General features: G+C 35.9%; 8 protein-coding genes and 1 non-coding gene across 9 annotated transcripts; 4 read left to right on the top strand and 5 right to left on the bottom strand.

Annotated features, from left to right (window-relative positions):
- Positions 1 to 2,743: 2,743 nt before the first annotated feature.
- On the top strand, positions 2,744 to 3,253 carry RTS3 (Rts3p; the record flags this gene model as incomplete). The annotated part of the gene is made up of 1 exon (XM_003675873.1): positions 2,744 to 3,253. One exon carries the CDS (start codon positions 2,744 to 2,746, stop codon positions 3,251 to 3,253), a length of 510 nt encoding a protein of 169 aa, XP_003675921.1.
- Positions 3,254 to 4,547: 1,294 nt separating this feature from the next.
- On the top strand, positions 4,548 to 8,531 carry NCAS0C05660 (uncharacterized protein; the record flags this gene model as incomplete). Its single annotated transcript, XM_003675872.1, has 1 exon — positions 4,548 to 8,531. One exon carries the CDS (start codon positions 4,548 to 4,550, stop codon positions 8,529 to 8,531), a length of 3,984 nt encoding a protein of 1,327 aa, XP_003675920.1.
- A 140-nt stretch (positions 8,532 to 8,671) lies between these two features.
- CHO2 (phosphatidylethanolamine N-methyltransferase) lies at positions 8,672 to 11,206 on the bottom strand (the record flags this gene model as incomplete). The annotated part of the gene is made up of 1 exon (XM_003675871.1): positions 8,672 to 11,206. The coding sequence occupies one exon, from the start codon at positions 11,204 to 11,206 to the stop codon at positions 8,672 to 8,674; it is 2,535 nt and encodes an 844-aa protein (XP_003675919.1).
- A 446-nt stretch (positions 11,207 to 11,652) lies between these two features.
- PTI1 (cleavage polyadenylation factor subunit PTI1) lies at positions 11,653 to 13,041 on the bottom strand (the record flags this gene model as incomplete). The annotated part of the gene is made up of 1 exon (XM_003675870.1): positions 11,653 to 13,041. The coding sequence occupies one exon, from the start codon at positions 13,039 to 13,041 to the stop codon at positions 11,653 to 11,655; it is 1,389 nt and encodes a 462-aa protein (XP_003675918.1).
- Positions 13,042 to 13,639: 598 nt separating this feature from the next.
- NCAS0C05630 (uncharacterized protein) lies at positions 13,640 to 14,998 on the bottom strand (the record flags this gene model as incomplete). Its single annotated transcript, XM_003675869.1, has 1 exon — positions 13,640 to 14,998. The coding sequence occupies one exon, from the start codon at positions 14,996 to 14,998 to the stop codon at positions 13,640 to 13,642; it is 1,359 nt and encodes a 452-aa protein (XP_003675917.1).
- A 533-nt stretch (positions 14,999 to 15,531) lies between these two features.
- CYS4 (cystathionine beta-synthase CYS4) lies at positions 15,532 to 17,040 on the bottom strand (the record flags this gene model as incomplete). The annotated part of the gene is made up of 1 exon (XM_003675868.1): positions 15,532 to 17,040. One exon carries the CDS (start codon positions 17,038 to 17,040, stop codon positions 15,532 to 15,534), a length of 1,509 nt encoding a protein of 502 aa, XP_003675916.1.
- Positions 17,041 to 17,929: 889 nt separating this feature from the next.
- TRM732 (tRNA methylation protein TRM732) lies at positions 17,930 to 22,156 on the top strand (the record flags this gene model as incomplete). Its single annotated transcript, XM_003675867.1, has 1 exon — positions 17,930 to 22,156. One exon carries the CDS (start codon positions 17,930 to 17,932, stop codon positions 22,154 to 22,156), a length of 4,227 nt encoding a protein of 1,408 aa, XP_003675915.1.
- Positions 22,157 to 22,513: 357 nt separating this feature from the next.
- On the bottom strand, positions 22,514 to 22,595 carry NCAS0Ctrna1S. The gene has a single exon. It is a non-coding gene; the product is annotated as a tRNA-Ser (tRNA).
- A 2,041-nt stretch (positions 22,596 to 24,636) lies between these two features.
- NCAS0C05600 (Ty3/Gypsy family RNase HI domain-containing protein) lies at positions 24,637 to 25,974 on the top strand (the record flags this gene model as incomplete). Its single annotated transcript, XM_003675866.1, has 1 exon — positions 24,637 to 25,974. One exon carries the CDS (start codon positions 24,637 to 24,639, stop codon positions 25,972 to 25,974), a length of 1,338 nt encoding a protein of 445 aa, XP_003675914.1.
- Positions 25,975 to 26,315: the final 341 nt, after the last annotated feature.

Raw genomic sequence — 26,315 nt, 5'->3', positions numbered from 1 at the left:
AGTTGTGCGAGTTTTTAATGAGAAAAGTGTTAATCTGTTAGATAACCGTAGAAGGAAAGAAAGGAAGTTTAGTAGCAGTGAGTTAAAGAGATAGGATTTGACAGAGGAAAAGTAAAAGTATAAAAGGAAGAGAAAATTAGAACTAAATTTATGTATTTCATTTTACTCCCAGTATTGTATATTAGTATATATTAGTTATTATTTATTGAGAGGACCACTAGATTCTTAGCTATCAAGTCCGAATATAATTAGCTCCAAAAGATCATTTTTAAGAAGCTCATAGTGCACAATTGGTAGCGCCGCAGTTCAATCCATATCAGAAAGTATTAATCAATGAGCCTATCAGACACTAATCAATCTAGCCAATCATCATCACCAAACCCTTCAACAAATTTAACCATGAGCCCTGAACCTCAAACTATTCCAGGAAGTCAATCCTGTATGGTAAACTTTTTAAAAACAACACCATGCTTCGATGGTAAAGCCAGCAACTACTTTAGTTGGAAAGGCAAAATAATTGGAAACAAAAAGATATTCACAGTCACCGATGAACAATTTATGGCCGGCATGTACAACTACTTTGAGGGAGATGCTGCAAACTGGTTAAAGAACACCACATTTGACTCATACGAAGAGTTTTGGAATGTTTTAGACATTAAGTACCAGAGTGATAAGGACACGCCCATTCGGAGAATTGTTGATTACCGATGTTGAATTTCAATTGGCAGGTTTCACTTATTTCAGTTGTGGTTCCATCTCCTACTTTACAGCGTATTGGATATTTTAGTTTTGAAGTGTGGACATCGACTTTCTTTGCCCAATGTGGGTCGATGAAGTTAGAACTGGCTCCCGTATCTATCAATGCTTGTACTTTTTGTTTGTTGGGAAAACGGATCTTGGTGTGGGGTAACTCGCTGATTAACGATTTTTGCTCGTTTTCCTCGATACTTTTAGTTAATTGTTCTTTTGGAGAAGAAGATAAAGAGTGGTCACCTTGCAGTGATACAAATAATTTATTGATATAAACTACAGGTGACCTATTTAATTTTTTGCACTAAGATCATTTACTGGGATAGTGTTGGGTCCCGTCCTTCTAAAGGATTTATTGTTAAAGGTGTGATTTCTATAGTTACTTCTTCCGCTACTTCTACATGTTGAGGACGTGTGACCTTCTCTTCCACATGTAAAACAGGTTATGGCGGATTTAGTACGCTGATCACATGTCCTCAACCTGTAGAAGTAATGGAAGAAGTAACTATAGGAACCACAACTTTAACAATAAATCCTTTAGAAGAACGGGCCCCAACACTATCCCTGTGAATGACCTTAGTTCGAAAAATTAAATAGGTCACCTGGAATGTATATCATTAAGTTATTTGAGTTACTAAGCACGCGATAGGGTTGAACTCGCAAATAAATATTTCAAGATAACCGTGTGCCCTCGCCTTCAGCATGGCGCTTTGTTGCTAAACTAGTCTGTTGTAGACTAGGATTTATTTCCTAAGGATATTAAGCATCCTTGTCGTTAAGACTTTTCGTATTAGGAAGATGGACAAGGAAATTAAGAGATTGTCGTGAATATATAAAAACAAGGAGACTCTGAGAGAATTATGTATGGAGTAAGTAACAAATGTAAAAGGACAGATAGTCTAATAAATAACTAATAATCTCAAACATAAAACAATAAATAACGAATTCCAATACTCAACCTGAATATTTCAGATGTTGACATCCTTGATCGCACTTAACTGTAACTACGTTGAATTGGTGAGAGATTTGCAAACCAGCACAAGATTGGCGTCATTCCTTATGTTGAGTTGGTTGCTACGTTTCGCCATTTCTTCGGTGGTAAATTTGCCCTTTGTAACTTGATTTAGAAGTTAAGTTTTATGATCCAACCTAACAACGTTAAAAGACAACTTTTGGTGCGCTTGTTTTCATTTTACGTATAATGCCATACGAGAAAATATCTTGGCTTGTTTGTAAGAGATGTATATAGAAGTTGGCCATATTACATTGGCTACAGCAATGTTCTGCATCAACTTAGCCTACTTGAAATGCTTAATTATCTCTACAAAGTTTTTCTGGGATTCCAGAGGCATCGATAAATACGGCTACATCTTGGTTGTTATACGTAGGAATTCCGTATTCCCTAAACCGGTTAATTGGCCCTTTACTTTACATTACATTTAACGAACTGAAATTAAATCACTACAGCGACTGTTTTGCACAGCCTCAAATGCGTTGGAGAATTGGTTCGTATGTGTCAGCAAAGTCCACAAGAACTCTGAAGATTTCAAAGTGTGTTTGTTGAGACAAGCGACAAATGTGCTTGGTCAGCAAAGCCACCGCGTGATAAGTCTTTTTCTTAGGCTTATCGCGCCATTTCCTATCATTTTGTCCCCCACGTAATCCAAAACGACGGGTAAATGGCCATATTAATCCACGTTCTCCAACAATTCCTTCTTTGTCCCCAGATTTGCGTTCTTATCTTTTCCACGATGAGCTATTTGGTTCGGTTCGCTTCCGTTCCCTCGATGAGTAATGGATGGATGGATGGATGGATGCCAAGACTGGGATATCGTCCTGCCCTTTCCTGATCCATCCTTATCCAGGACTGCTCTATTTAAACCGAGATATCGACCAGTCTCATTCTCTACTCTAATTTCTTGTTTTCCCCTTCGTATGTTTATATACAGATCAAAGACTTTACGTAACAAAAGCAAAAGCGTAACCCCCTCACATGCCAATAAAGAACAGCAATAATTGTATTGGAAAGATGAAAAAAAGTTCCTCCAATCTAGTATTATCCAGACTGGATCCTTCCTCCCCCAAGAATGTCACAGTAAAGAGAAGGTTATCACGAGAGGAGATAATTAATGAAATGGAAAATGAACAAGATGCCATTGTCGTTAGATTATTGAGAGAAATGGAAGCATTAAAGATGGAAAATTTACAACTAAGAAAACAACTAAATCAAAAGAACCAACAATTGATCACGGCAAAGAAACTAGTTTTGAAAGATGAAAGTGCAATCATCACTGATGATGAGGATGAAACTACTTTAACGTCACATAATGTCAATTATACAGTTAAGCAACAACCAAGAACACCAAGAGGTTCATTTAATTCAATTACTTCTTCCAGGCGGGAAAGTTTCAACCTGAGAAATGTTCCACCATCTATGAAATCCCCAAATTTACCTCAATTCTCATTGCTGGTTGATCAGGTAGATCATGTTTCTCATCGGTAATTTGTTTTTGCTGGTTTTTAATCAAAAGCACTGCCTCTCCCGCACATCTAAGAAAATCCTGATCTCTCTTCCACTCAGTTGAAAGTTTAAAACCCAACTGAAAGTTTACAGCTAAGTAAATGCTGTTAATTAAAATCACTTGTAACAGAACTATGTGGTAACTCACTCCCTATATCAGGTCCATTTGTCGGCCTTCGGAAATCGTTCGATACTTTTTTTTAAACTGCAATAAACAAGAGGTCGTGGCGATTTAAGGCTCTTAGATAATTTAATCAATGTATAGCCTATAGTTACTTTGCAATGGTATTTTAAATATGATAAAAAGTTTTTATTTATTTTTGAATTTTGAACATTTACTTATATCACAATTTCCAAATTGAGCTTACTTCCTTATTTCTAAAATGAAAATAAATAATTCTTTTTGAATAAATATTTTTTAGAGAATTACCCACTCCCAATCAACAAAAACCTCTACATTGAAGATTCAAAATTTACTTTTCAACTTTTATGGCCAAATTAAAGAGATTTAAGCTGAGTTCCTCTTGAAGAGTTGCCTTCAAAAAAACTCGGCTATACTTTAATAAACTATCACACCCATATTATCGAAAAACCGATATATAACCTTTTATGTGCTCTCGCACCCTGGAAAGACAACTGACTAAAACTTAAATACATGAAACTTCTAGATTGCGTTACTTTGTCTTAAAAAAAATCTTTTCATCTTATGAGTTTAACTTAAATCTTGGTTTTCTACTACTTTTTTTGAATGCCTAAGAAGAATCTGTAGAAACTACAATGAAAAAATGAAACAAAGGAAGAATTGTTCATTTTTGTCTACCAAATCTTTAAAGAAAAAACTTTAATACAAATATGCATGTAAATTACCCTTTTGGGACATTACACGATCCGCGTTCCGATTAAAAAAATGAAAAAATTTCATGCGATCGAAAAACCTCAATTGAAACTAATCTTTGCAAATCCATTATGCGAGAATAACCCTGCAGAGAACAAATTTAATCTACAATGGGCGCTAGGATGACCAGTACTCGAGCAGTTTCCTAAGAAAACCACGTGGCATCGATATTCACAGACCAACAATTAATGCACACTCCTATCCGTAGGCAAGGGTTTTTCCAACTCCTATGCATATGTCAATGGGCATGAATGAACTCATCGGAGCTGGTACGCACATGCTATATAAACAAAAGAAGGAAGTAAAGTGCATTCGATGCCCATGGTTCCCCTTCTCACTTTATAGCATGAGAAAGGAATCATCGATCTAATAACAAAGAGAATGCTGCTAAGGAATCTGTTTCTTTTAAGTACAATAATAGTACAGGCACATGCATTATCAACAACGACATTAAAGCAAACCAAAAAATTTACCTCATATATTTGTCCAACATGTGTAACTATTACCGAGGCTGAATCATTATCTACTATGACATTAAAGCAGACTAAACACTTCACGTCGTATATTTGTCCCACTTGTATTACCGTGACCTTCAAGAGAGACGAAACTATTCCTTCTTCTGTGGTTCCTTCAACTTTTGCTGACAGGGCAATTCTTACCGAGACTGTGTTCACAACGATTCCCATCACAGAGACCTTTGCAACAACAAATCTTAATGATATCACTGTTACAAATACTATATCTGTTACCTTTACAGATAAAATAACTCAACTTGAAAATTTCACTAATACCATCTTTCATACTCATGAAATCAATATGACAAATACAATTTTTGACACTGAGACTACTCAACTCATTCAAACAATGTACATGACAAAAACTGCAGAAATAACTAATACCAAAGTTCAAACCAATGAAGTGACTAATTCCATTACGAAAACAATTACTAAAGAGGTATCAACAACAGAGACAAACACTGTTACATTTACTCAAACTAATACCATGACGGCAACCACCACAGTTGAAGAAACGACTACGATAACCGAAACAAATTTAATCACCTCAACTACTCAGGTTTTGAACAAAGTTATTGAAACAATTAATGTAACTAATAGCGTTCCTCTTACCATTTATGAAACAGAACAATTAACCGATTATCGAACGTATACTGACCATGTGACCAAAACAAATGATATATATGAAACAATAACAAGTAATGTTATCAAAACAGTTACTTCACAATTGGTAGAACAGGTAACAGAAACGTCTGAGCTCACCGAAACATTTAAAACAACCGAAACGACTGTGTTTACAAGCACAAGGGATGAAACATCATTAATCTTGATAACTTTGACCTCTACGTTTGTCACGACATCTCCATACTACACTACAATGACGGTCCCACGTACAATGAATGTTACGCAATTGGTCACCTCTTTTACTCTAGTTCCTAGGACAACAGATGTTACAAGAACAATTGACCGAACCATAGATATTACTAATATCGATGCAGTAACTCATACAAATATTATTACTTCAGTTGTTTCCACCACCCAAACTGATGTTGTTACTCAGGTAAATACACAAACCGCCAATAATACAAAAACTCTTACAACAGTAAATACAGTTGAAAGCATCATACCTGTTACTTCTACCATGGTACAGCTTGTTACAAGCACAGATAGGCTACTTCAAATTCAGACTTCTACTTTGATTATTCCAACCACTATCAACGTTACAAGAACAAATACATTGACGTCAACATCCTTGACTATTTTGCCAAAAACTGTTTTTTCAACGAATATATTCACCACCACAAACACATTTAACACAACAATGATAGTAACAGATCACTTGACTAGCACAGACATTTTAACCTCAATAGTACCAATTACTACCATTGAGATGATGACCAAAACAACAGTTCAAACGTTCAACGAAACAACTACATTTGAGACGACTACAACATTTGAGACAGTTCTGCCAATCACGTCTACATCTATTCAAATTGTCAAGGTGACAGACAAATCTTTGGAAATTGAAACATCTACACTGACAATTCCATTCACTACTAATGTAACAAACACAGAAACACATACTTTGACAACAACTACAACTATTCCACAAATTGTAACATCAACTAATGTAATGAGTTCGACTAGAGTATTTTATAGTACAATAATTGTGGAGGATTACCATACTTCGACAGTAGAGATAACAACGATTGATCGTTTAACAACCGTGGTTCCCATAACGCAGACGACAGTACAGACACAGGTTACGACCCAGATATTCAATGCTACGAGCACGCTTGTTACTGTTAGCACCTCTGAAACGATTGTTCCAGTGACGTCTGTAACCGTTGCGACGTTCAAGACTACTGACAAGTCACTTGAGGTCCAGACTTCTACTCTAACTGTCCCTATGACCTCGAATGTTACTAGTACTACTATTGTGAGCTTGACAAGCATCTCAATCATTCCCCAGACGACTATTTTGACAAATGTATGGACTTCAACAAGGGTACTCAATGCTACTAGGTTGGTAACTTCTACTGAAAGGGTAACATCCACGGATATACTAACCGCTGTCATAGCATTAAATAGAACGGAAATTCGTACCGAAACATCGACCCATGTTATTATGCTAAGAAGTTTGTCAACATCTACCAGTACCTTGCAAATAATAATACCAACCACTTCAACATTAACCCAAACTTTGATAACTACGGATGTATCACTAGAGGTCCAAACTTCAACATTCATAACAACATTAGTTAAAAACTTCACAAGAACACAAGTTATGAACGTAATATCCACATCCATAATTCCGCAGACCACGATTTCGACAGCTATTATAAATCTCACACATTTGTACAATACCACAATCACTTTGCTAGACCATACTACTTCTGTAGGGCTACTTAACTCCACAGTTCTTTTAACCAACTTGATTCCTGCCACTAGGACGGAACTACTGACAAGGATAATAACTCAAACCTATAATACGACCAGCATATACTTAACAACGAACACGGTACAAAGCATGATTCCGGTAACATCAACATTAACGAAGGTCATTAAAACTATTGACAGATCACTCGAATTTCAAACTTCTACTTTAATTATCCCAGTCACCAAGAATGTCACTGGCGTTAGTACAGTTATGCTTACAGCAACGACAGTGATTCCTCAAACTGTCAAAGTAACTACTGTATTAACTTCTACAGATATTTTCAGTAGAACAAATAGTTTAACAGTTACTTCCAATAAAACTATGACTGATGAATTGAAAGTGACAAGGACTGTTACATCAGTGACCCCAATAACGTCTACTTATTTCAGAACAATAATGAAAACTAACGTTTTCAATACAACTGATGTATTTTTCACAACAAAAATGAGTGACCTGCTCGTTCCTGTAACAGTTACCATTAATGAGACTGCCAAATATACCGATAAATATTTGAATATTTATACCAATACGCAAACAATCCCATTTATTAAAAATACTACTAGTACTGTCTCGTTACTTATTTCTAAAATCACCACAATTCCAAGGACTACTATTATCACCAACATTGTAAACTCCACAGTTGTATTTAACAAAACATTAATAACAACCGAGCACGTCTATAAAACAGATGACGTTACATCAACTGTTGTAGTAATATCTTTAGATGCGGGTACGCCAACCCAAATATGTTCGTCAACTAAACGTACTGTAACGCTTGAAACAATATTATATACATCAACCTCGCTACTGCCTACTACTAAGAGTACCACAAGAGAAACATACAAGGCAAGTGTTACTGATTCGACCGGTGTTTTAACATCCGGACATACATTGACCAAGACCCTCAAATCAACTTCCTACACAAAGGAATCAGGGAGAGCAACGTCACAAATTCAATCGGATCTAACCGATGTCGACAACGTAGATACAACGGTCTATAGTGGAAAAACTTTGATGTCTACTAATTCCATAGGAAGTATGAAATCAAATGCTCAAGCTAGTGTTGCTAAGGGAAGCAAATTGACAATCAAAAAATCTGACAGTGTTGCCACAGAAACGGAAACGAAACCAAGATATACCTCAGTAATAATAAGTGGCACAAACCTTTCACCAAGAATCTCTTATGCTTCCTCTTACACAACTTTATCTTCCAATTCTGGTAGTACTTTAAACACGGTTGCGGCCGCAGCGGTTCATGTCTCCAGCTCAGAAACTTTGACCGCCAAGAGCAGTATCTCTTCTACTCAATCGGCCATTAACATTGTTACGTCTGTACATGAAGGTGGTGCGTTCAAGTTGAGAAGTTCCATCCCATTGTGGTTATTTTCCTTTTTCTATCTGTTTTTTTGATATGCTAAAAATCACCAAAAGCCATTGTACTATAATTTAATATATACCCATACTTTTTATCATCATATAATCTAATTATTTTTTTCATTATTTAAAATACATTTTTTACATAATCAACTAAACTTCCATTAAATGTTTCTTCAAACCAGTTCATCAAGAACTTTCTTGATATCCCAAATTCTTCGAGAAATAACATCAATGTCGCCATTAACTTTCCTCATATAATCAATTGATAATTCAACGCCGACTGATTCCTTGATAAGTTTCTGTAAAGATTTTATAGTGAAATACTTATTAGCATTTGAATCGAAGAACTTCCCGTTTTTTACTACTCCACACCTATTTAAGAACACTAATAAATCCTTATTCAATAATTCACTACTTTCAAAATTCAATTTTGGTAATAACAATTCAAATGGTCTTGAAATCAATAAAACTTTATGAGATTTCTTACTATGATACCTGAATTCATAAATTCCAGGTTGGAAATATAAAAGAGATGAGTCAAATACGACTTCGCCTTGAACCAAATTTTCATTTTTTTCATGGTTTATAACATGTGCTGAATCATTGGTAAAGACCCAATGTCCAAACGATGGTGTCTTTGTAATTTCACGATCATTGCTTGTATCCAGGACGTTATAAAGAGCCACCCAATCGTCATCACTATAAAAATCTAAGGGCAATTTCCAAATAATAGAAATTGGATTAGGCAAGTAATTTGTATAATTATTTTCCGGTAATTTAATTTCAAATTCACAATTTGGTGCTAATCTCTTGGTTACATTGTGAATGGCATGTTCCAGTACATTTTCCCAGTCTTTAACATTTTTATTATTGCTATTATTATTTGTATTCGTTGTAATGACCGCCTTTTCAGTCAATAAGGATCTCATAATTATATGTTCAACGTTATCGACTATTTCTGAAACACGTTTCAAAGGTTTTAAAGATAGTAAAGTTTTCCCAACGCCACTAATTCTATTATCTTTTCCATAAATCTTGGTGACATGGGGAGTTTCAATGAATCTTACCAGTACAAAATTGGTTAAAGTCCAAAGTATGGCTAATGAAATATTTTCCCAAGCAAAATTAGTCATTAAGACTGTCCCCCAGACACCAATTACACCAAGGATAGCCTCAGGATTATTCAAATATCTATAAATACCTTGTGATGTCAATTTTTTAGAGGTGATGTAATTTGTTAAGAAGAAATCACCATAAAACCAACCAAAATCTGAAATAGCGTTTCTAATCTCTGAATTACACCATAATTGTAATGAACATAGTAACAAGCCAAATATCAATTTTGAATGGTTTTCTGGAAGAAATTCCAATTTTCTTATTTTGGAAACAGTTTGGATTATTAAGAAAGAATATGAAACCACCAAGGTAATGTTATAAAGAAATTGCCATTGTTGGAACGAATAAACTTGACTATATCCATTTTTCAAAAATAATTTAGTAAACCATTGATCCTTTGATTGTTTGAAAAGAATAGTTGCAACTAAGATCCACGAAATTAATTTGATGACAAAAGCGAATGTAAATAATGTCATATCTGATGGATTCCAATGAAGATATCCAAAAGCAATGGAAAGAATGGTACCCACAGTAAAATAATCTGTAAATCTTAATTTATCGAAATTACTAAACCATATACCATTACTGATTAATGGTTTAGAATAATCATAATTTTCCTTTGCAATCAAATCATCCACATGATGTGTATCTTCTTCATCCGTTGAACCATAAATTTTTTCAATATGAGGTGTTTCCACATATTTCAAAAAGATGAATTGTAAGAAATGACCCCAAAGGGACACCAACAAGACTTTATAATCACCACAAATTAAGGAAAGTCCATAATAACCGGAATAACCTATGGAATACATTGGATGTGGTGAAATATTAAATACACCATCAAAGACTAATTCTGAATCCAATTGCAAAAAGAAAAAATCCCCCCAATACCATGCAAAATCTTTAACTACACGATGTGCATCTAATTTAACCCAAACGTTAAATAAAATTAAGATTATTCCTAAAATAACTTTCCAGTCCAATAAGAAACTTGTCATAGAAGTGATATTTTGAGGCATAGATAGGGAGACAAAGATCATATAAGTGACAAAATCTTGCATTAAGATCAAATCCACAAATTGACGAAATAATAGCCAAACGTTTAATTCATTTGGATATTCACTTATTTTAAAAGTAGCGGGCATCTTAGAATTCAATTCAAATCTCAAGAATCTACCCAATAAGCTATTGTTCTTGTTAGAGTCAAAAAGGTTATTTCTTGCAGCAAAATTTGTTAAAGATTCATAACGAGATTGATAATGTAATAAGAGACCGATTCCCAAATTGTATGACAATCTCCAAAACAAATATTGTATTAAATAAAAGTTTCTAGTATAAGCCAACCCGAAGGAGTTGTTTAACTTGTAACAGATGATAAAATTAGCGGAGAGAATGAAAACGATACATAATTCCAGAAAAGATTTCTTCAAAGTAGGGTCAAAGAGAGATCTTACCATGTCGTGAGTTTCAGGGGGAGTAAAGATAACACCTGTTGAACGTGTCTTCGCAAACATTTTGTTGCTGTGCTTCACCGACCCCGCCGAATGTTCCGACTTTGTATCTGTCATTGTAAGGTCTATCTCTGTAGACATACCGAAACGAGAGCGTCAAGTTTTAGTTGCGGTAATATAGCGAATCTAAGTTGAAGTAGATTTCAATACCGTACTATAGCAGTAAACAGAAAACCACAAAAGGGTACACTGTTGTATTAGTCAAAGTAACTGGCTTCTTAAATGAGACCTGATTTTGACGATAAGATGTCGAACACAGTTGTTGAGTTCCACAGTTCATATGGTGCCATGTGAACGGGAGGGTGTTAGAGTCTTCAAATGGATCCATATGAATTTAGAGCACTTACTAAAGTGCTTTCATGGATTACGTACACAATCCGAGACTCCGAAACGGACCAGAAAAATGTCACGCCACGGCTCTAAGTTTTTTATGCGGCGGTGGACGCGGCATCAGAGACTGCGGCATCTGCCAGGCGTCGCAATATAATATATGTTATTATATTATTATTAAATTATTAAATTACGTACTACAGCAAGTATTCCTTCTTGAAGTTCTCTACCATCGCCTGCTGGTCGGGTGGGAGCAGCTTGACTTGGTCCGTGGTCAACGAAAGCACTTGCTTGATCATTTGTTGCTGGTTCTCGGGCAATTGATTCAATTTGACCATGTTGATATTGATCGCGTTTGGTGCTGGAGGCGCTGGGACAACGGGCATCGGGTGCTGTGGTTGCTGTGGTTGCTGCATAAATGGAGGAGGCACCGGTGGCTGCGGTTGAGGTTGCGGCATAAATGGAGGCATAGGCGATCTATTATTCATGAAATTCTGTTGTGGTTGCTGCTGTTGGAATGGCGGTGGTGGCATGCCCATTGGTACATTCATACCCATGGTATTATTCTGCAGACGAGGTTGCATACTTGGATTCATAGGCACATTGTTAGCTGCCGTAGTTGGTATAGGCATAGTATTTATTGGTGTCTGGTAATTATTGTTCATAGATGGAGTACCCGTTACACTATTATTATTTGAAGCTGAGTTAGAGTTGGAACCGGAGTTGGAATTTGACACGGACACAGGTCTATTTATACCTGGATTTATCATCGGATTCAAGTTGGTCGAACTTCTTTTCTGTATTACTTTTGTTACTACATCATAATTTATAAGACCCATCTCTAGTAATGCTTGTGATACAGCCAACGTTAAATCTTTATTTGTCTTTAAGAAATTCTCAATCTGAGACCACCTTGAAGAATCTTGATTGGCCAGTATTTTCAAATTTGAAATAATTTCAATTAATTGTAAAGGTGGGATCTTACTCAAGTTATCCGATACATTATCCTTAATCTCAAGAGAACCAGGCACCATTTCAGGTAAATGCTTAGAAGCTTTACTTAAAATATCTGGGAATTGAGCTGGTTCATTATTCGTCATGGTGTTACTGCTGCTGTTACTAGTATTATTCTGAGAGCCGATTGCATCTATTGGCTTCCGTGGAATTGGTACCTCCGTAACCATCTCAAACGGTATATCTAATTTGATACTCCAGGGGAAATGGTCTCTAGTGAGTTTCAACTCTTCTTTGTTGTTGATACCTGACCTATCCTTATAGTTTGGTGGAATAATCCTCTCCAATTCAAATGGTAGTCCACCAATACGAGATATAACATCATATGCATGCTTACAGTCTTTGCTTGTCTTATAATCATATACTACAGAGTTCAATTTCCCTGTCCTTGGATTTGATTTGACGTTTATGTCTATGATGGGACCAGAACCTGCAATGACCGAAGTAATGGTATCTTGATTCCAGTGATTTGGAAAATTAGTTATTTGGATAGCGGATGATAAATTGTCAGGGGTCAGTATATGACGAGCTGTCCTTCTTCTGGGATCCGATACTTGTAGTTGTGTTGACATTGTTGTATCAATAAGAGCAAATTCTATTTGTTTTTTTAAAACAGAAAAGATTGTGTAAATGTGTTATAGAAACAAGTTCAGTTGACGTACTATAGAGATACCCTTCTTCTTGCTATTTCGTTTCTCAGAGGGTTACAGGTCTCTATTGATGCAGCTTGTGAAATTCTATCAGTAGAAACGTTTTTTCCTTCTTTCAATAGCTTTCATCGTCTTTATTTCTTCGGCGCCTTTTGAAAACGCCAAACGGTTCGGGATAATTGTTGTCCCAGCGTTATGTCAACCAAATCAACCAAATAACTTAAATACTGAGCTTATAAAACTATGTCAAGTGACAAGCAACATTATTTAGGTTTGAAAGTTTAGAGCTATATTATAGGGTTGGAATAAATGTACTTACGATGATAAGAGAACATATTGTTATATAACCAAACATAGTTATGAATTACTTGAGAAAATATTTTTTGTAATTACTTAGAGTTCTAAAAATTTAAGGATATATAATTGCAGTTACGAGAACTTTTTTTTCTGACCCCAAGGTACAGCATCTAAATGCCATTTATCTTTGCTGAAGGGAAAATAAAAGAGTTGGGAATCCGAATTATAACTTGAAACCGAAATGGAATTTCTCACCAGCATAAATCGCCTTATCACCTAATTCTTCTTCAATTCTTAGTAACTGGTTATACTTGGCCAATCTTTCTGACCTAGCTGGAGCACCATCCTTAATTTGACCAGTTCTGAAACCCACTACTAAATCAGCGATGAATGAATCTTCGGTTTCACCTGATCTATGCGAAACCATAACACCCCAATTGGCCTTATAAGCCATATTACAGGCTTCGATGGATTCACTTAGAGTACCAATTTGGTTTACCTTTAGTAACAAACAATCAGCGGCGTCTTTATCAATGGCAGTTCTAATTCTTTTTGGATTTGTGACAGTTAAATCATCAGCAATGACTTGAACTGGACATGTCTTAAAGAAATCTGTCCATGCCTGCCAGTCATCCTCGGCAAAAGGGTCTTCTAAAGATATAATCATTGGATATTTCTTCAATAGACTATGATAATATTCAGCCAATTGCTGACCTGTTAAAAAATTCTTTGGATCAGATTTAGAATTTTTGAAATCCAAATCATATTTACCATTTTTGTAGAATTCAGAAGATGCGGAATCTAATCCAATCATAACTTTACCTTCATGCCCAGCATTCTTAATAGCAGCTACGATCAAATCCAATGCTTCTTCAGCGGTGTCAATATCTGGTGCAACACCACCTTCATCCCCGACATTACCTGCTGAAGAACCATATTTCTTCATGGCCAAAGATTTCAAATGATGATAAACTTCAGATCCCATTTCTAAAGCTTCATGAAAATTCTTAGCACCCACTGGAGCCACTTTAAATTCTTGAATGGCCAAAGAACCACCTGCATGATTACCCCCATTCAACACGTTGAAAAATGGGACAGGTAGAACGAATTTGCTCGTACTATGACCTGATATTTCAGCCAAATGATAATATAGTGGGACGTTCTTGGCAGCAGCACCTGCTCTAGCGGCAGCTAGAGAGACACCTAAAATGGCGTTAGCACCTAATTTAGATTTATTTTCAGTACCATCTAGATCAATTAGGAATTTATCAACAGCCTTTTGGTCTCTAACATCCAAAGTAACCTTTGTAATGGCAGGAGCAATAATGTCATTGACGTTAGCAACGGCCTTTAGGACACCCTTACCCATCCATCTCGACTTATCATTATCTCTCAATTCCAAGGCTTCATGAACACCAGTAGTGGCACCAGATGGCACAATTGCTCTGAATACACCTTTTTCAGTTGTTAACTCGACTTCAACGGTTGGTTTACCACGTGAATCGTAGACGTATCTAGAATATAATTTAGTTATAGCCATTATTAGTATTTTGTTGTATTTTGTGTGATTGTTTGTTGGCATGTCCTAAGTTTAATCAAGACTATTTGAATTGAATCCAGTTTTTATATACTGGCGTCATCAATTAGAGGACGTATGACAAGGGATATTCAGCAAAGGCATCATTTGCATCTCCGAAGTTTTGCCTTCTTCTGGCGTGGTTGAAACAAGGGATTTCTACGGCAATATGTACATACCATGTCCTGAAAAGAGGTGCAAATAACCTTGAACTCTCTTTAACAGGTGAATGTGCCCCTTCTGTCGTTAAACGAGGGTTGCGTGGGTGATCTGTTCTTGGCATGGCCTGACAACTCCTTAAGCACGGACTTTGGATGCGACTCCTCGAAATCTCATCGGCTGTTGTCTCATGAAAATAACCATCGCCTGAAAAAAACGCTAAATTACGTATGTATCTACAAATATCAGGAGATGATGTCAACTAATCAGTCGATTTCTCTTTACAGTGAATGATTTGTGTTAGATTATTTTATTTATAATTTGTACATATTATATATACGATGTCTCTATGCATTATGCATTATCCTATTTCCCTTAGCCTAGGCTAGATAACTTAGTAAATCCATCTTTGTAACAATGTGGACTGGGTTTAGACCATCAGTTATGACTGCGGAAGAGTTTCTTTCGAAGAAACTGTTTAGATCAGCCAGTTTGGAATTTTCATTAAATTGAACGAATTTCTTCTTACCAGTTTTATTTTCATTGTATGAAGAAACTTCATCGAAGTTGTTCAATTTCTTGAAATCAAGATATGTACCCTTGATTAGACTATCCTTTGTGACAGTACCGTTTGATAATTTCTTTAACAATTGAGACAAAGTGACTAACCCAGAAAGATGACCATTAGACATTAGAACAGGAACTTGATCGAAGGCATTATCTCTTAGTATCTTAATGACATCGGCAACCTTAGCGGTATCTTCGACGGACACAACAGGTTTCAAATGTAAGTCCTTAACAGTGGCACCCTTAAAGATATCTGCTGCGGTTGAAGTATTAGTAGTTTTCTTGACGTTATTGAAACGAGTCAAAATTTCATCATCCCATAGATCATTCTTCTTTAACCATTCATCATCAACGAATTTAGTCAAGTAAGATCTAACAGAATCTGGGAAAATGACCACGATAACGTCATCTTCAGTTAATTCTGGATGATCTTCACAATATCTAACCAATGCGGTGAATGCACTACCGGATGACCCACCGACAAGAACACCTTCATTAGAGATCAATTGACGAGCATATTTGAAAGAAGGTTTATCTTCAGTCTTATACCAAACATCGATCAAAGATCTATCCAAAACTTTAGGAACGAAATCGTAACCAATACCTTCCACTTTATAAGAAGTGACATCAGTATCGTTCAATTTAGCAGGTAAAGCTAAGATGGACCCGACAGGATCAGCACCGACAATTTGGATCTTTGGATCTTGTTCCTTAATGTACTTAGCAATACCAGAAATGGTCCCCCCAGTCCCGGCACCAGCCACGACGGCGTTCAATTTATCGAATTTATGTAAATGTTCCAATTGCAATTTAATTTCCTTACCGGTACCCTTGTAATGAGCATCTGGGTTCATTGGATTATTATATTGATCCAAGATGACAGCACCTGGGATCTCTTTCTCCAATCTCAATGCAACACCGATATGAGATTCAGGTGAATCCCAAGCGGCTTCCGTTGGAGTTCTAATAATTTCGGCACCTAGTGCTTTCAAGACGGAGACCTTTTCATTAGACATCTTTTCAGGTAAAGTGATAATGGTTCTGTAACCCTTAATAGCACCGATTAAGGCGAGACCAATACCTGTGTTACCTGAAGTAGGTTCAATTAGAGTAGTTCTTTCTGGTGAAATTTCACCACGAGCTTCTGCTTCTTCAATCATAGACTTAGCGATACGGTCCTTGATGGATCCACCTGGGTTGTACAGTTCCAACTTGGCGAAAACCTGTGGTTTGATACCTAGGGCCTTTGGTAGCTTCTTTAGGGCGATTAATGGTGTGTTACCGACCAAATCGATGACGTTAGTTCTTGTGTCGATAGACATAGTTGTGTGCTTGGTTGTGAGTGTTTAGTTAGTTGTTAACCAGGTAATGTTAACAAGAGTTGATGAGCAACGGTCTGGAGATGAGAAAACAGTTATTTCTTAAATATAAAAGAATTTCAGGACAGGAATATCGATACGCATCCATTCCAGGCCATCCTCTTGTGCCGTGTATAAATTTTCCAGAGCCCGTTCGCGTCACGTGCCATCTTCCAAGTGTGGCTTTCAAGGCGCCAAGCTTACGTAACCGTGGATGAGATGAAGACTCCGAAACCACAGACAATGAAAACGTCGAATTACTGACTACGGATGTTTGTCTCCGTGGAGACATTGCCACGCATACCGATCCACAACTGGTACCTTTGGTTGTGAGTCAAGCATCGTTGGTGGTTCCTGCCTGGACTCATTTTGGAAACTGTAACCACATTCATAGTTAGCACAAAACAATTGATCTTGTTTGGGGCTTTGTTTCACATGAGCCTGTCTGTGTGAGGGCCTAGGAACTACGTTGTTCCTGGGGAAAATAGTCTTATGCTAAGAACTGATGTCAAAAATATGTGGCACAGTTTTTTACATAATTTATTAACGATAAAAAAAACCCTGCTGAGATAACTCTGCTCTACTGTTTCCATACATACAAATTTAAACTAACATGTTACAGGAAATCCATCAGGACAATACGTACTACGCCCCTGTCTTAGATAAAAAAATTATTCTCTTGCAATATAATTCCTGTAATGAAAGCCACTGGATTCGCATCTAGCGCCAAGCGTCAAAATCATAGAAGCGATCAAAAAAAAATTTATGAAAAATCTCGAACTCATCGTCAATTGAAACTTTTACTGTATCCCATTCAGGAAAACATTAGCGAAGGCTAAGGAAAACAAAATAGATGACCACTGAAATGACAAATACATTTACAGAGGTTATAGAAACGAAAACCAAGTTTCTATTGACCTATAACCCTTCGAAAATTACCAATGAGAATCAAACGGAAATATTACAAGAGTTCATAGATTGCATTGAAACTTTACTTGGGTTACTGCAAGACAAGAACGACCAATTAACTGACTCATCAAGATTGTTACTTACTGATGCTCTTTCCATATGCATGTTAAGATCAACTCAAGTGATTAAAAGTAAAAAAATTGACTCTGAAACTTATTTGAGAAAAATTGAAACCATCTTCGATGAAGATAAATCGTCCTTCATATTGCAATACATTTTGGACTATTGGATTGATGGTGGTTCTTCTTTAACTAATGCCCTTACAGATCTTTTCAATAAGTTTCTAGTCATCTTGAATACAGTTTTCAAAAATGATCAATCAAATAAATTTCTATCCGAATGGTTGATTAAAATCATGGATATATCATCCTCAATACCAATTCGTTCTCAATACCAACTAATCAATGCTCTCGCACCAAAAATGAATCTTTTTTTCATCATATCGAGAAAACCAGATTTCATTGATCATTCTTTATCTCTAATATCATCCGCATCTTTAAACAATTTAGTTGGTAAATGTTTAGCACATTTTTTGATTAATATTTTTGAACAGCACTTTCATAAAGACCCGGCATTGTTTGATGAGTGGCTGAGTATATGGAGAATGCCGATGCTTAAATATTTAGAAGATGAAGAATATACAGAATCAATAACTTTACATTTATTGACTCCAATTTTCAAACATTTTACCAAGGAAGAGTATACTAAGTTTGTCTCATGTCAGGAAATCTCCACAAATCCACGTTTATTATTATCACTGTTAAGAACAGGTCAAAAGTCTGGTGTCATATCCGAAGCTCTTGGATTAATCGATGGCTTCAATTTTACAGTCGCTGATCAACTTTTCAAAGATTACGATTTGAAGTTGCAAGTCTTCGAAGTAGTTACATTTTCAAATGCAAAATCAAAGGATATAGACTTTAATACTTTGAACTTAGTCTTTTCTAATTTGAGAGTGTTTTTTTTTGATGAACGAACTGAGGTAAGAACACATTTTCTTATCTCATTAAGACGATTCCTTTTGAGATTGAGAGATTCAACACTTGGTCTTATTAGAGGTCTTAATAAGATGAACGTTTTAGAGCAAGCAGACTCAAGACAACGTGAACGTTTTTCCATATATTTGCAAACTATGGAAGGTTTAGTCCATAGTCTAGTAAATGAAATTGAACCACTATCGGCTTATTCAAATAAACAGTTAGCTTTGGATATTTATATATTTTTAACAAAGTTGGGGTTTGATAGCGATGTTCCTTTAAAGTACATTGACACACACAATAGAGATCTTCTTCCCTTTTCAGTTTCTCTGTACAAGGACCCACTTGTCATAAGATACTGGACCAATATATTAATTGGAAGTTTCCCAGATCTTCGTGAAAAAGCCTCATATCTTTTGAAAGTACAGTTTGAAACCCACCAGGACATAGCCCTACATCTTCGTGATGTGATGGATTTTACTTCTATGTCACGCAAAGCTGAAAGGGAACTGGCTAACTACCAACGTTGTGAATACTGGGCCTCCTTCTCATCTTTCATTTTTACAGTTGAAGAGAGGAGACTCGATCTATTGAAGTCGTACCAAGATAATCTTCTGAACGAAATTAAAAGCTGTACCGAAGATTATAGCCGTAATTTAGGGAATAAACTAGGTGGCTATTTTGCAACCATTACAAAGATGCTAACTAATTTTCCTGAAAACTTCGACCCCTCTTATCGAGACGAATGTGTTCAACTTGGTATTATATATAATAGAGATTGTTGGAGCTTCCTTAAGGAAATTGTTTGTCACGATGCTTCTGAAAGTTTATTACCAACGAAATATCTTGATGCAGAAGTATCTGATCAATATATTATCAGTTACGCATTTAAAGCTGTCAAGGAATCTTCTGCAATGTTAAACGTGCTTTTGTCATCCTTTGATATCTCCAATTCACAATTGGATATAATTGGGAAATTCTTAATTGAGCAGTTAACTACTCTTAAGCATAGCGGGGCGTTCCAAGCAGTGTTACCAACATTTAGATCATGGTGTATTAAATGTCGTAAAGATAATCCCATAAAGCTAGACACATATTTGGAGGAGATTATCGATTCAATACAAGAGAGGAAGAAACATATAACAAGAAGGTCTGGTGGGTTACCTTTCCTCATTACAATAATTTTGGGTACCGAAACAGATAAAGGAAGACCACAATTGAAGATCACGTTTGGGAAGTTGAAGTCAATTGCCCTGTTACCAATAACAGAACATCAGGATAAATTAGACCTTCCCCAAGTTAACGCAATAAACTGTATCCGTGCCATCTTTATCGAGTCCAAACTTGCAGATGTATGTCTACCATATATAGAACAAGCAGCAGAGTTAGCTCTAAAGTTCTTTACATCGCCTATTTGGGCTATGAGAAATTGTTCTATTATGTTATTTACTTCTTTGCAAAATAGGATGTTTGGTAAAAGTGATAAGAAAATGAATGCCCGTCTTTTTTTCACTAAATACCCAGGGTTGAGAGGAATTCTACTGGAAACTTTTAAAGTATCGATGGACGAAACCTTACAGGAGGATGGTATTGAAGGAACTAAAGTTGAAATTGTCTTTTTAGTCCTTAATATATTATTGAGGTTAGAACCAACTGCTGGTTACACAGGCCTAGATGTGTTTATGGAATATGTGGTTGCCTGTTTAAGTAACAAAAATTGGAAAATCAGGGACATTGCTGCTAGATCCCTTTCGTCAATGACCGTCAATGCTTTCGAACAAATGGAAAAACTGTGCATGGGTATCACTTTGTCCAACCAGAATAAGTTACATGGATGCTTACTGGGGATGTATTATTTTATTACAGAAAATATAGAATTACAATCTCAACAAGATCATTGTAAGCATTTCCTAAGTATTTTATTGGATCGTTTACCTGAAATAGTTGCTGATACAAAAGATTTTGTGATAAATAACAAGTGCTATGTGACTGTAAAAGCATATCTTGAGTTGGTTCATGAGTTTTTAAAACATATTAACAATGCGGAAGCAACTAAGTACCTTAAGCTCAGGGAAGTATTAAATTACTACTTTACAAAAGAAAACAAACTTTTTACATTAGATGGAAGTAAACAATTATGTTTAGCAAAAGTTTTTGAACTCCTTTTAATTTATGAAGTGGAAGATAATATTGTTGGCACTTATCTATCTGGCTTGAATTCACGTTTTTATGAAGTCCAAAGAATTGCTCTAGAATACCTTTTAACGAAGGCAGAACCAACAGTTCTTAAAGATACACTTGTTGATGCTATAACGAAAATATTTAATAATCACGATATGTTACCTGTCCTCAAAACCTTATCGTTTAAATTCCTATCTACTTACCATAGAAATTTACCTCAAAAAAAGATATTGGAATGTATTTCCGGAAAATCTAATACAGACTTGAAATTAGTTGCAATTGAAGCACTGGGGGTATCATGTGATCCATCCTTATTTAGGAACTCCGTATGGGAAACTATTAGAGTATATTCGAAAGATGACACTCCTATTGATTTTAGGTTTGCATACCTGAGATGTATTACTGTGCAATATTTGAAGCAAAAATCACCAGGATTAATGCTGGAGATTTTTAGAATGACTTACGATGATGATTGCGACATTAGAATGTTTGCAAGCAATTTCATTCAGAAGAACTTGTACAATAGGACAGACTTGGATAGTAATATTGATCCATTTTTCACAGCGCAAGATTTTACTCAGTACTTTACTAAAGAGTTTCATGATTCTGTTACGGAAGAATTACTATTAAACATGTTGAAAGAGTTTCTGATGTCGTATAATCTGTTAGAGTGGGATGTGGAAGCCCCTAATGAATTATTTGAAGTCGAAAAAGACAATCAATATAGAAATGACGGTATGTTTTACGGAAAGTGCGTTACAATCCTAGGTGCTATCAATGCTGAACGGAGTACAAAGAAAGTTCATCTACAACGTATTATAAAAGAGTTTGAGTTGGCATTCAATAACAAAATTGACGAAGCAAAAAGATTGACAGAGTTCTATCAGAATTCTAATGTGATTTCAAGAGTGAAAGTATACTGGCTAATGCTTAATTTAAACGAAAAGCTTTAAACCCGTAGAAAAGAAGAAATGTCCTTTATTGTAAATAAACCTGTGGAAGGTACATAAATATTTCCTCACTTATCCAATATTTTGTAGAGTCTTATTCCCCTAAAAATCTAATGTGATGTTGAACGTGCCACAGAATTGCTGTACTTTTTTGACTCTTCTATAAAAAATGAAATATACTATAAAATATAGAGTGACGCGAAATGTACTTTAAAATATAATAGTTATCGATTGATTATTTTCTATATAGAAACTAATTGACAAAGGAGAAATTGTAGAGTCCTTATTTAAAATTCCTCCATATCTTATTTATTCGTTAACCGTAGTCTTGGTTCCAGATCTGTTTTCAAAAAAAAATAACGACAACTGCAGGACTCGAACCTGCGCGGGCAAAGCCCAAAAGATTTCTAATCTTTCGCCTTAACCACTCGGCCAAGTTGCCTCAATTTTTAAATTTTTATTTTTATACCTTTGTGATAAGGTTAGTTGAGAAAAGTTTCTGGTATAGTAGACCGTCATGCCAAAGTCTTAAAGGTAAACTCGGTTATATATTTCTTGTTCCATCAAATTGGTGATATCTGGATGAATTATATTCGACATGCTTCTTTAATTATTTAATATTTTAAATTCTCGCTGCTTTATTATAAACTACATATTTATAAATAAAATAATTCTTCTCAATTTCAATCTTACTTACCATCAAAATAACTTGCTATTTATACGTCGGGAATCTTTTCTACTTGGTCTGTTTCTTTTTCTTTCGTTACACCTATCTCCTTTTTTCTTACTCCTATTTTTATAGTGTGAATGTTCCATATTCGCCGTAACAACAATATTCGTTGGAACCATTTAACACAATTGTATTGTTTTGTCTTATGGTTAACCACAATATTTAATAAGCGAGAAATGTACAAACGACAAGTGTCATTAGAGCGTCGACATAAAAGAGATTAACTAGTCGTAAAATACATTTATCTATTTTATACTTATATATAAAGGAAGATAGAAATTTTACGTTAGTCATATAAAATGTTCCTGCCAGAACTGTACTCGCCAAAAGGAAGAATGCCTTGCCAAAAAGAAGAAGAAAAAGGAGTATTCAGTAAACAAAATAGGTATTGAATTTCCCTCTGGCCTATCAGACTCAGAAATCGAAGAGGAATCTGGTTCAGACTATGAAGAATATAGATCTGAAAATGAGTCATTGAACAATGAAGCACTCAAAGGTAACATAGAAATAAACGACACTGCGTTCCAAGAAGAACAACCAACAGAAGTTCGCCTCAACAAGATTGAGGCGAGGCACCGCAAATAAACATAATTATCAATTAGTGTTAGATTCCAGTGCTGACGCTAATTTACGTACGCATCCTTATGGAACGTTCGTAACTCTATTTCTCTACCGCACGTTCACATACGCAAAATTCAGACTAAACCTTGTTCCCCAGTTCGGGTTAAACCTGCATTTGGCGTTTCTCTATTAATTTCTACTACTATCCAATTGCGACTCACTTTCAATCGAAAAATGGTTCTATTTATTACCTCAGACAATCCACATATTATTATTGGGAAACTATTGTTATGTGAACTCTACTATCAATTGACGAACAGTCATGAATATATTACCTTAGAACACCGTAAGATCGATATCTCGTCGATAGACGCAATTACGTCTTCTACCACACTGTTTAAAATCAGTAAATTCTAGACCAATTGAAATTGGCTTTCCTTCAGTTTTCTCTACCCTAGCTGCTTCAAAGGTCAAACATAAGTTTAAGGTTCCCATAAAACTGCAAAGTTTTCCCTTATACTAAACCCAAAGCATACTTTATCAGTGGTACATTAAAGGACGCATTAAAGACGTACATTGATCAATCTTTAGAAAGTGGTCTTCTTGTACCTATTTCTTCGGATGAACTTGTGGCTTTAAGTCCCGTGTTCCCTTTGAAACAAACACCTACGTAGATAAGGGTTATTATCGATCTTCGAGGAGTTAACAAACATCTTATCTACACTCCCAGACCAATACCACCAACTCAATCCATCCTTGCTGAATTATCGAAAAAGAAATTATTTTCTGCAGTTGATATCAGCAAGGCCTATCAACAAATACCATTAATTGGTGATAAAATTGGTATTATCACCGAGTTTGGTGTGTTCAGATTCACTCGTATGCCATATGGTTTAGCCTCTGCTCCGTATTGGTGGGGTGAATTTATTCAAACAGTCATCAATAAAGTGAAGTGTCCTCAACAACGGTTATTAGATACTATTATGACGATATAGTCGTTGCATCTAATGATCCCGAGGAACACTCTAAAGTCATTCATGCTTCATTCAACCAACTAGATGTACACGGACTCACTGTTAGTGAAGCCAAACTCCAACTAGGCCAAACAAATATCCATTTCCTTGGATATAACATCTCACAGGATCGAATTGCTATTGATAACAGCAAAATTGAAACCATCCAAAAGTGGAAAATGCCAGATGATCGTAAAGGACTTATTAAGTTTATAGGTTTCGTTAATTACTTACGGAATTTTATTCCAAATGCTTCATCTTTACTTGCTCCATTTTATGAGGTTACTAATACTGATAAATCAACGGTAAAGCAACAATTCTCCAAAAACTATCGAATAAATAGATCCAAACTCTCTTCCACCCTTTTGTCGAACTTCCAAAAGATAAAACAACTGATCACGGACTCATTGAAATTAAAACTCTTTGATCCACAAGTTCCTACTTTTATCTATACGGATGCCAACCAAACTGGAGGTGCATCTATGGTGTGTCAACCTAAAACTATTAACGGAAAAGTCTATCTGTATCCAATTGCGTTTTACTCCATCAGATTTACACCAACCCAACAACGCTATTCGACTGTGGAACGTGAATTATTCGCTGTTCTACATACTTTGGAAAAGGCACGATTAATTCTTTCACCCCAAATTACGATTTTTACGGACAATACTGGAATAGTTAGTATTGGCCGTTCTGAACGAAATACCCATCCAAGATTTACTAAATATTTGGATATCTTAAATGGTTACCGTTTGACGTGGAAACACATACCAGGCCCTACGAACGTCGTTGCAGACTACCTTAGCCGGTTTGGTCTCTCAAACCAACCATATCTCCAGCTGTCTGACATTGATAAAGTAGCAACCGAGATTGAATTAGAAGATATTCACCTTAAAGCTGTCAATACGGAACATAACATTCCTTCAAATACACAGCCTCCGGATAGACTATCTGAATCAACTCCTACTAATACTGAATCAAATGAAGCAAATGAACCATCTCCTAATACTGAACAATCTAATGAAGTAACTGATCCAACTCCATCTACAATTCCCAATGATACCTTAGTCCAAACTGAAGACGACAATATTATTATTGATTCACCCATTAATCTTACTTGGACTGAAATATTATTGATTAAAGAATTATTTACCACATCGGGTACTATACCTCAAAAATTTAGTAAAGTGATCATTTATTTTACTTTGATTAATAATATCCTTTACTATTTTCGTGATAATCAACTGTATCATATCATTAATGACGCAGAGTACCTCGATCGTGCTACCACCCTTCATCAACTATTCCACGCCAGTCATCGGGTTCTTCAACAAATGATGATTACCGATCACCTCTGGCCTCCTAACGGTCAATTGCTGACATTAGACGTTACCAAAACGTGCCGTCATTGTGAAGTGCATCAACGTTTTGTTTCCAGTCACCCTACCTTCCATCATCAAAGTACCAGTTTTCAGCCGTTGGCACCTGGACTTTGCTGGTCCGTTACCCAAAGATGATATCTATCACCACTTTCTTATTGCTGTGGATTATGCATCCAATTTTATTGTAGTTCAGCCAGTAGTAGCTGTTGATGTTGTCTCAGTTAAGAATATGATTCTACCTGTATTATCGTTATTTGGTAAACCAGACACAACAGTCACGGACAGTGTAGGACTATCGAGAACAGCTGTTACGAGCAGTTAACAGTGTAGTTTGGATTAAAATTTATTCCAGATGTGTCCTCGGAAGGGCAATCTGCTCCTCACTCTCTTATGAGTGAGAAATAGATGGTTATGTAAAATATATATGGAAGAATATACCTCGCTTTATATAGTTGTAGGATTTACCTGACAGACCA

Source organism: Naumovozyma castellii, chromosome 3, assembly GCF_000237345.1.
Source record: "Naumovozyma castellii chromosome 3, complete genome".
Taxonomy (NCBI): domain Eukaryota; kingdom Fungi; phylum Ascomycota; class Saccharomycetes; order Saccharomycetales; family Saccharomycetaceae; genus Naumovozyma; species Naumovozyma castellii.
The sequence above is the reverse complement of the archived record's forward strand: the minus strand, read 5'-3'. Positions and strand labels throughout refer to the sequence as shown.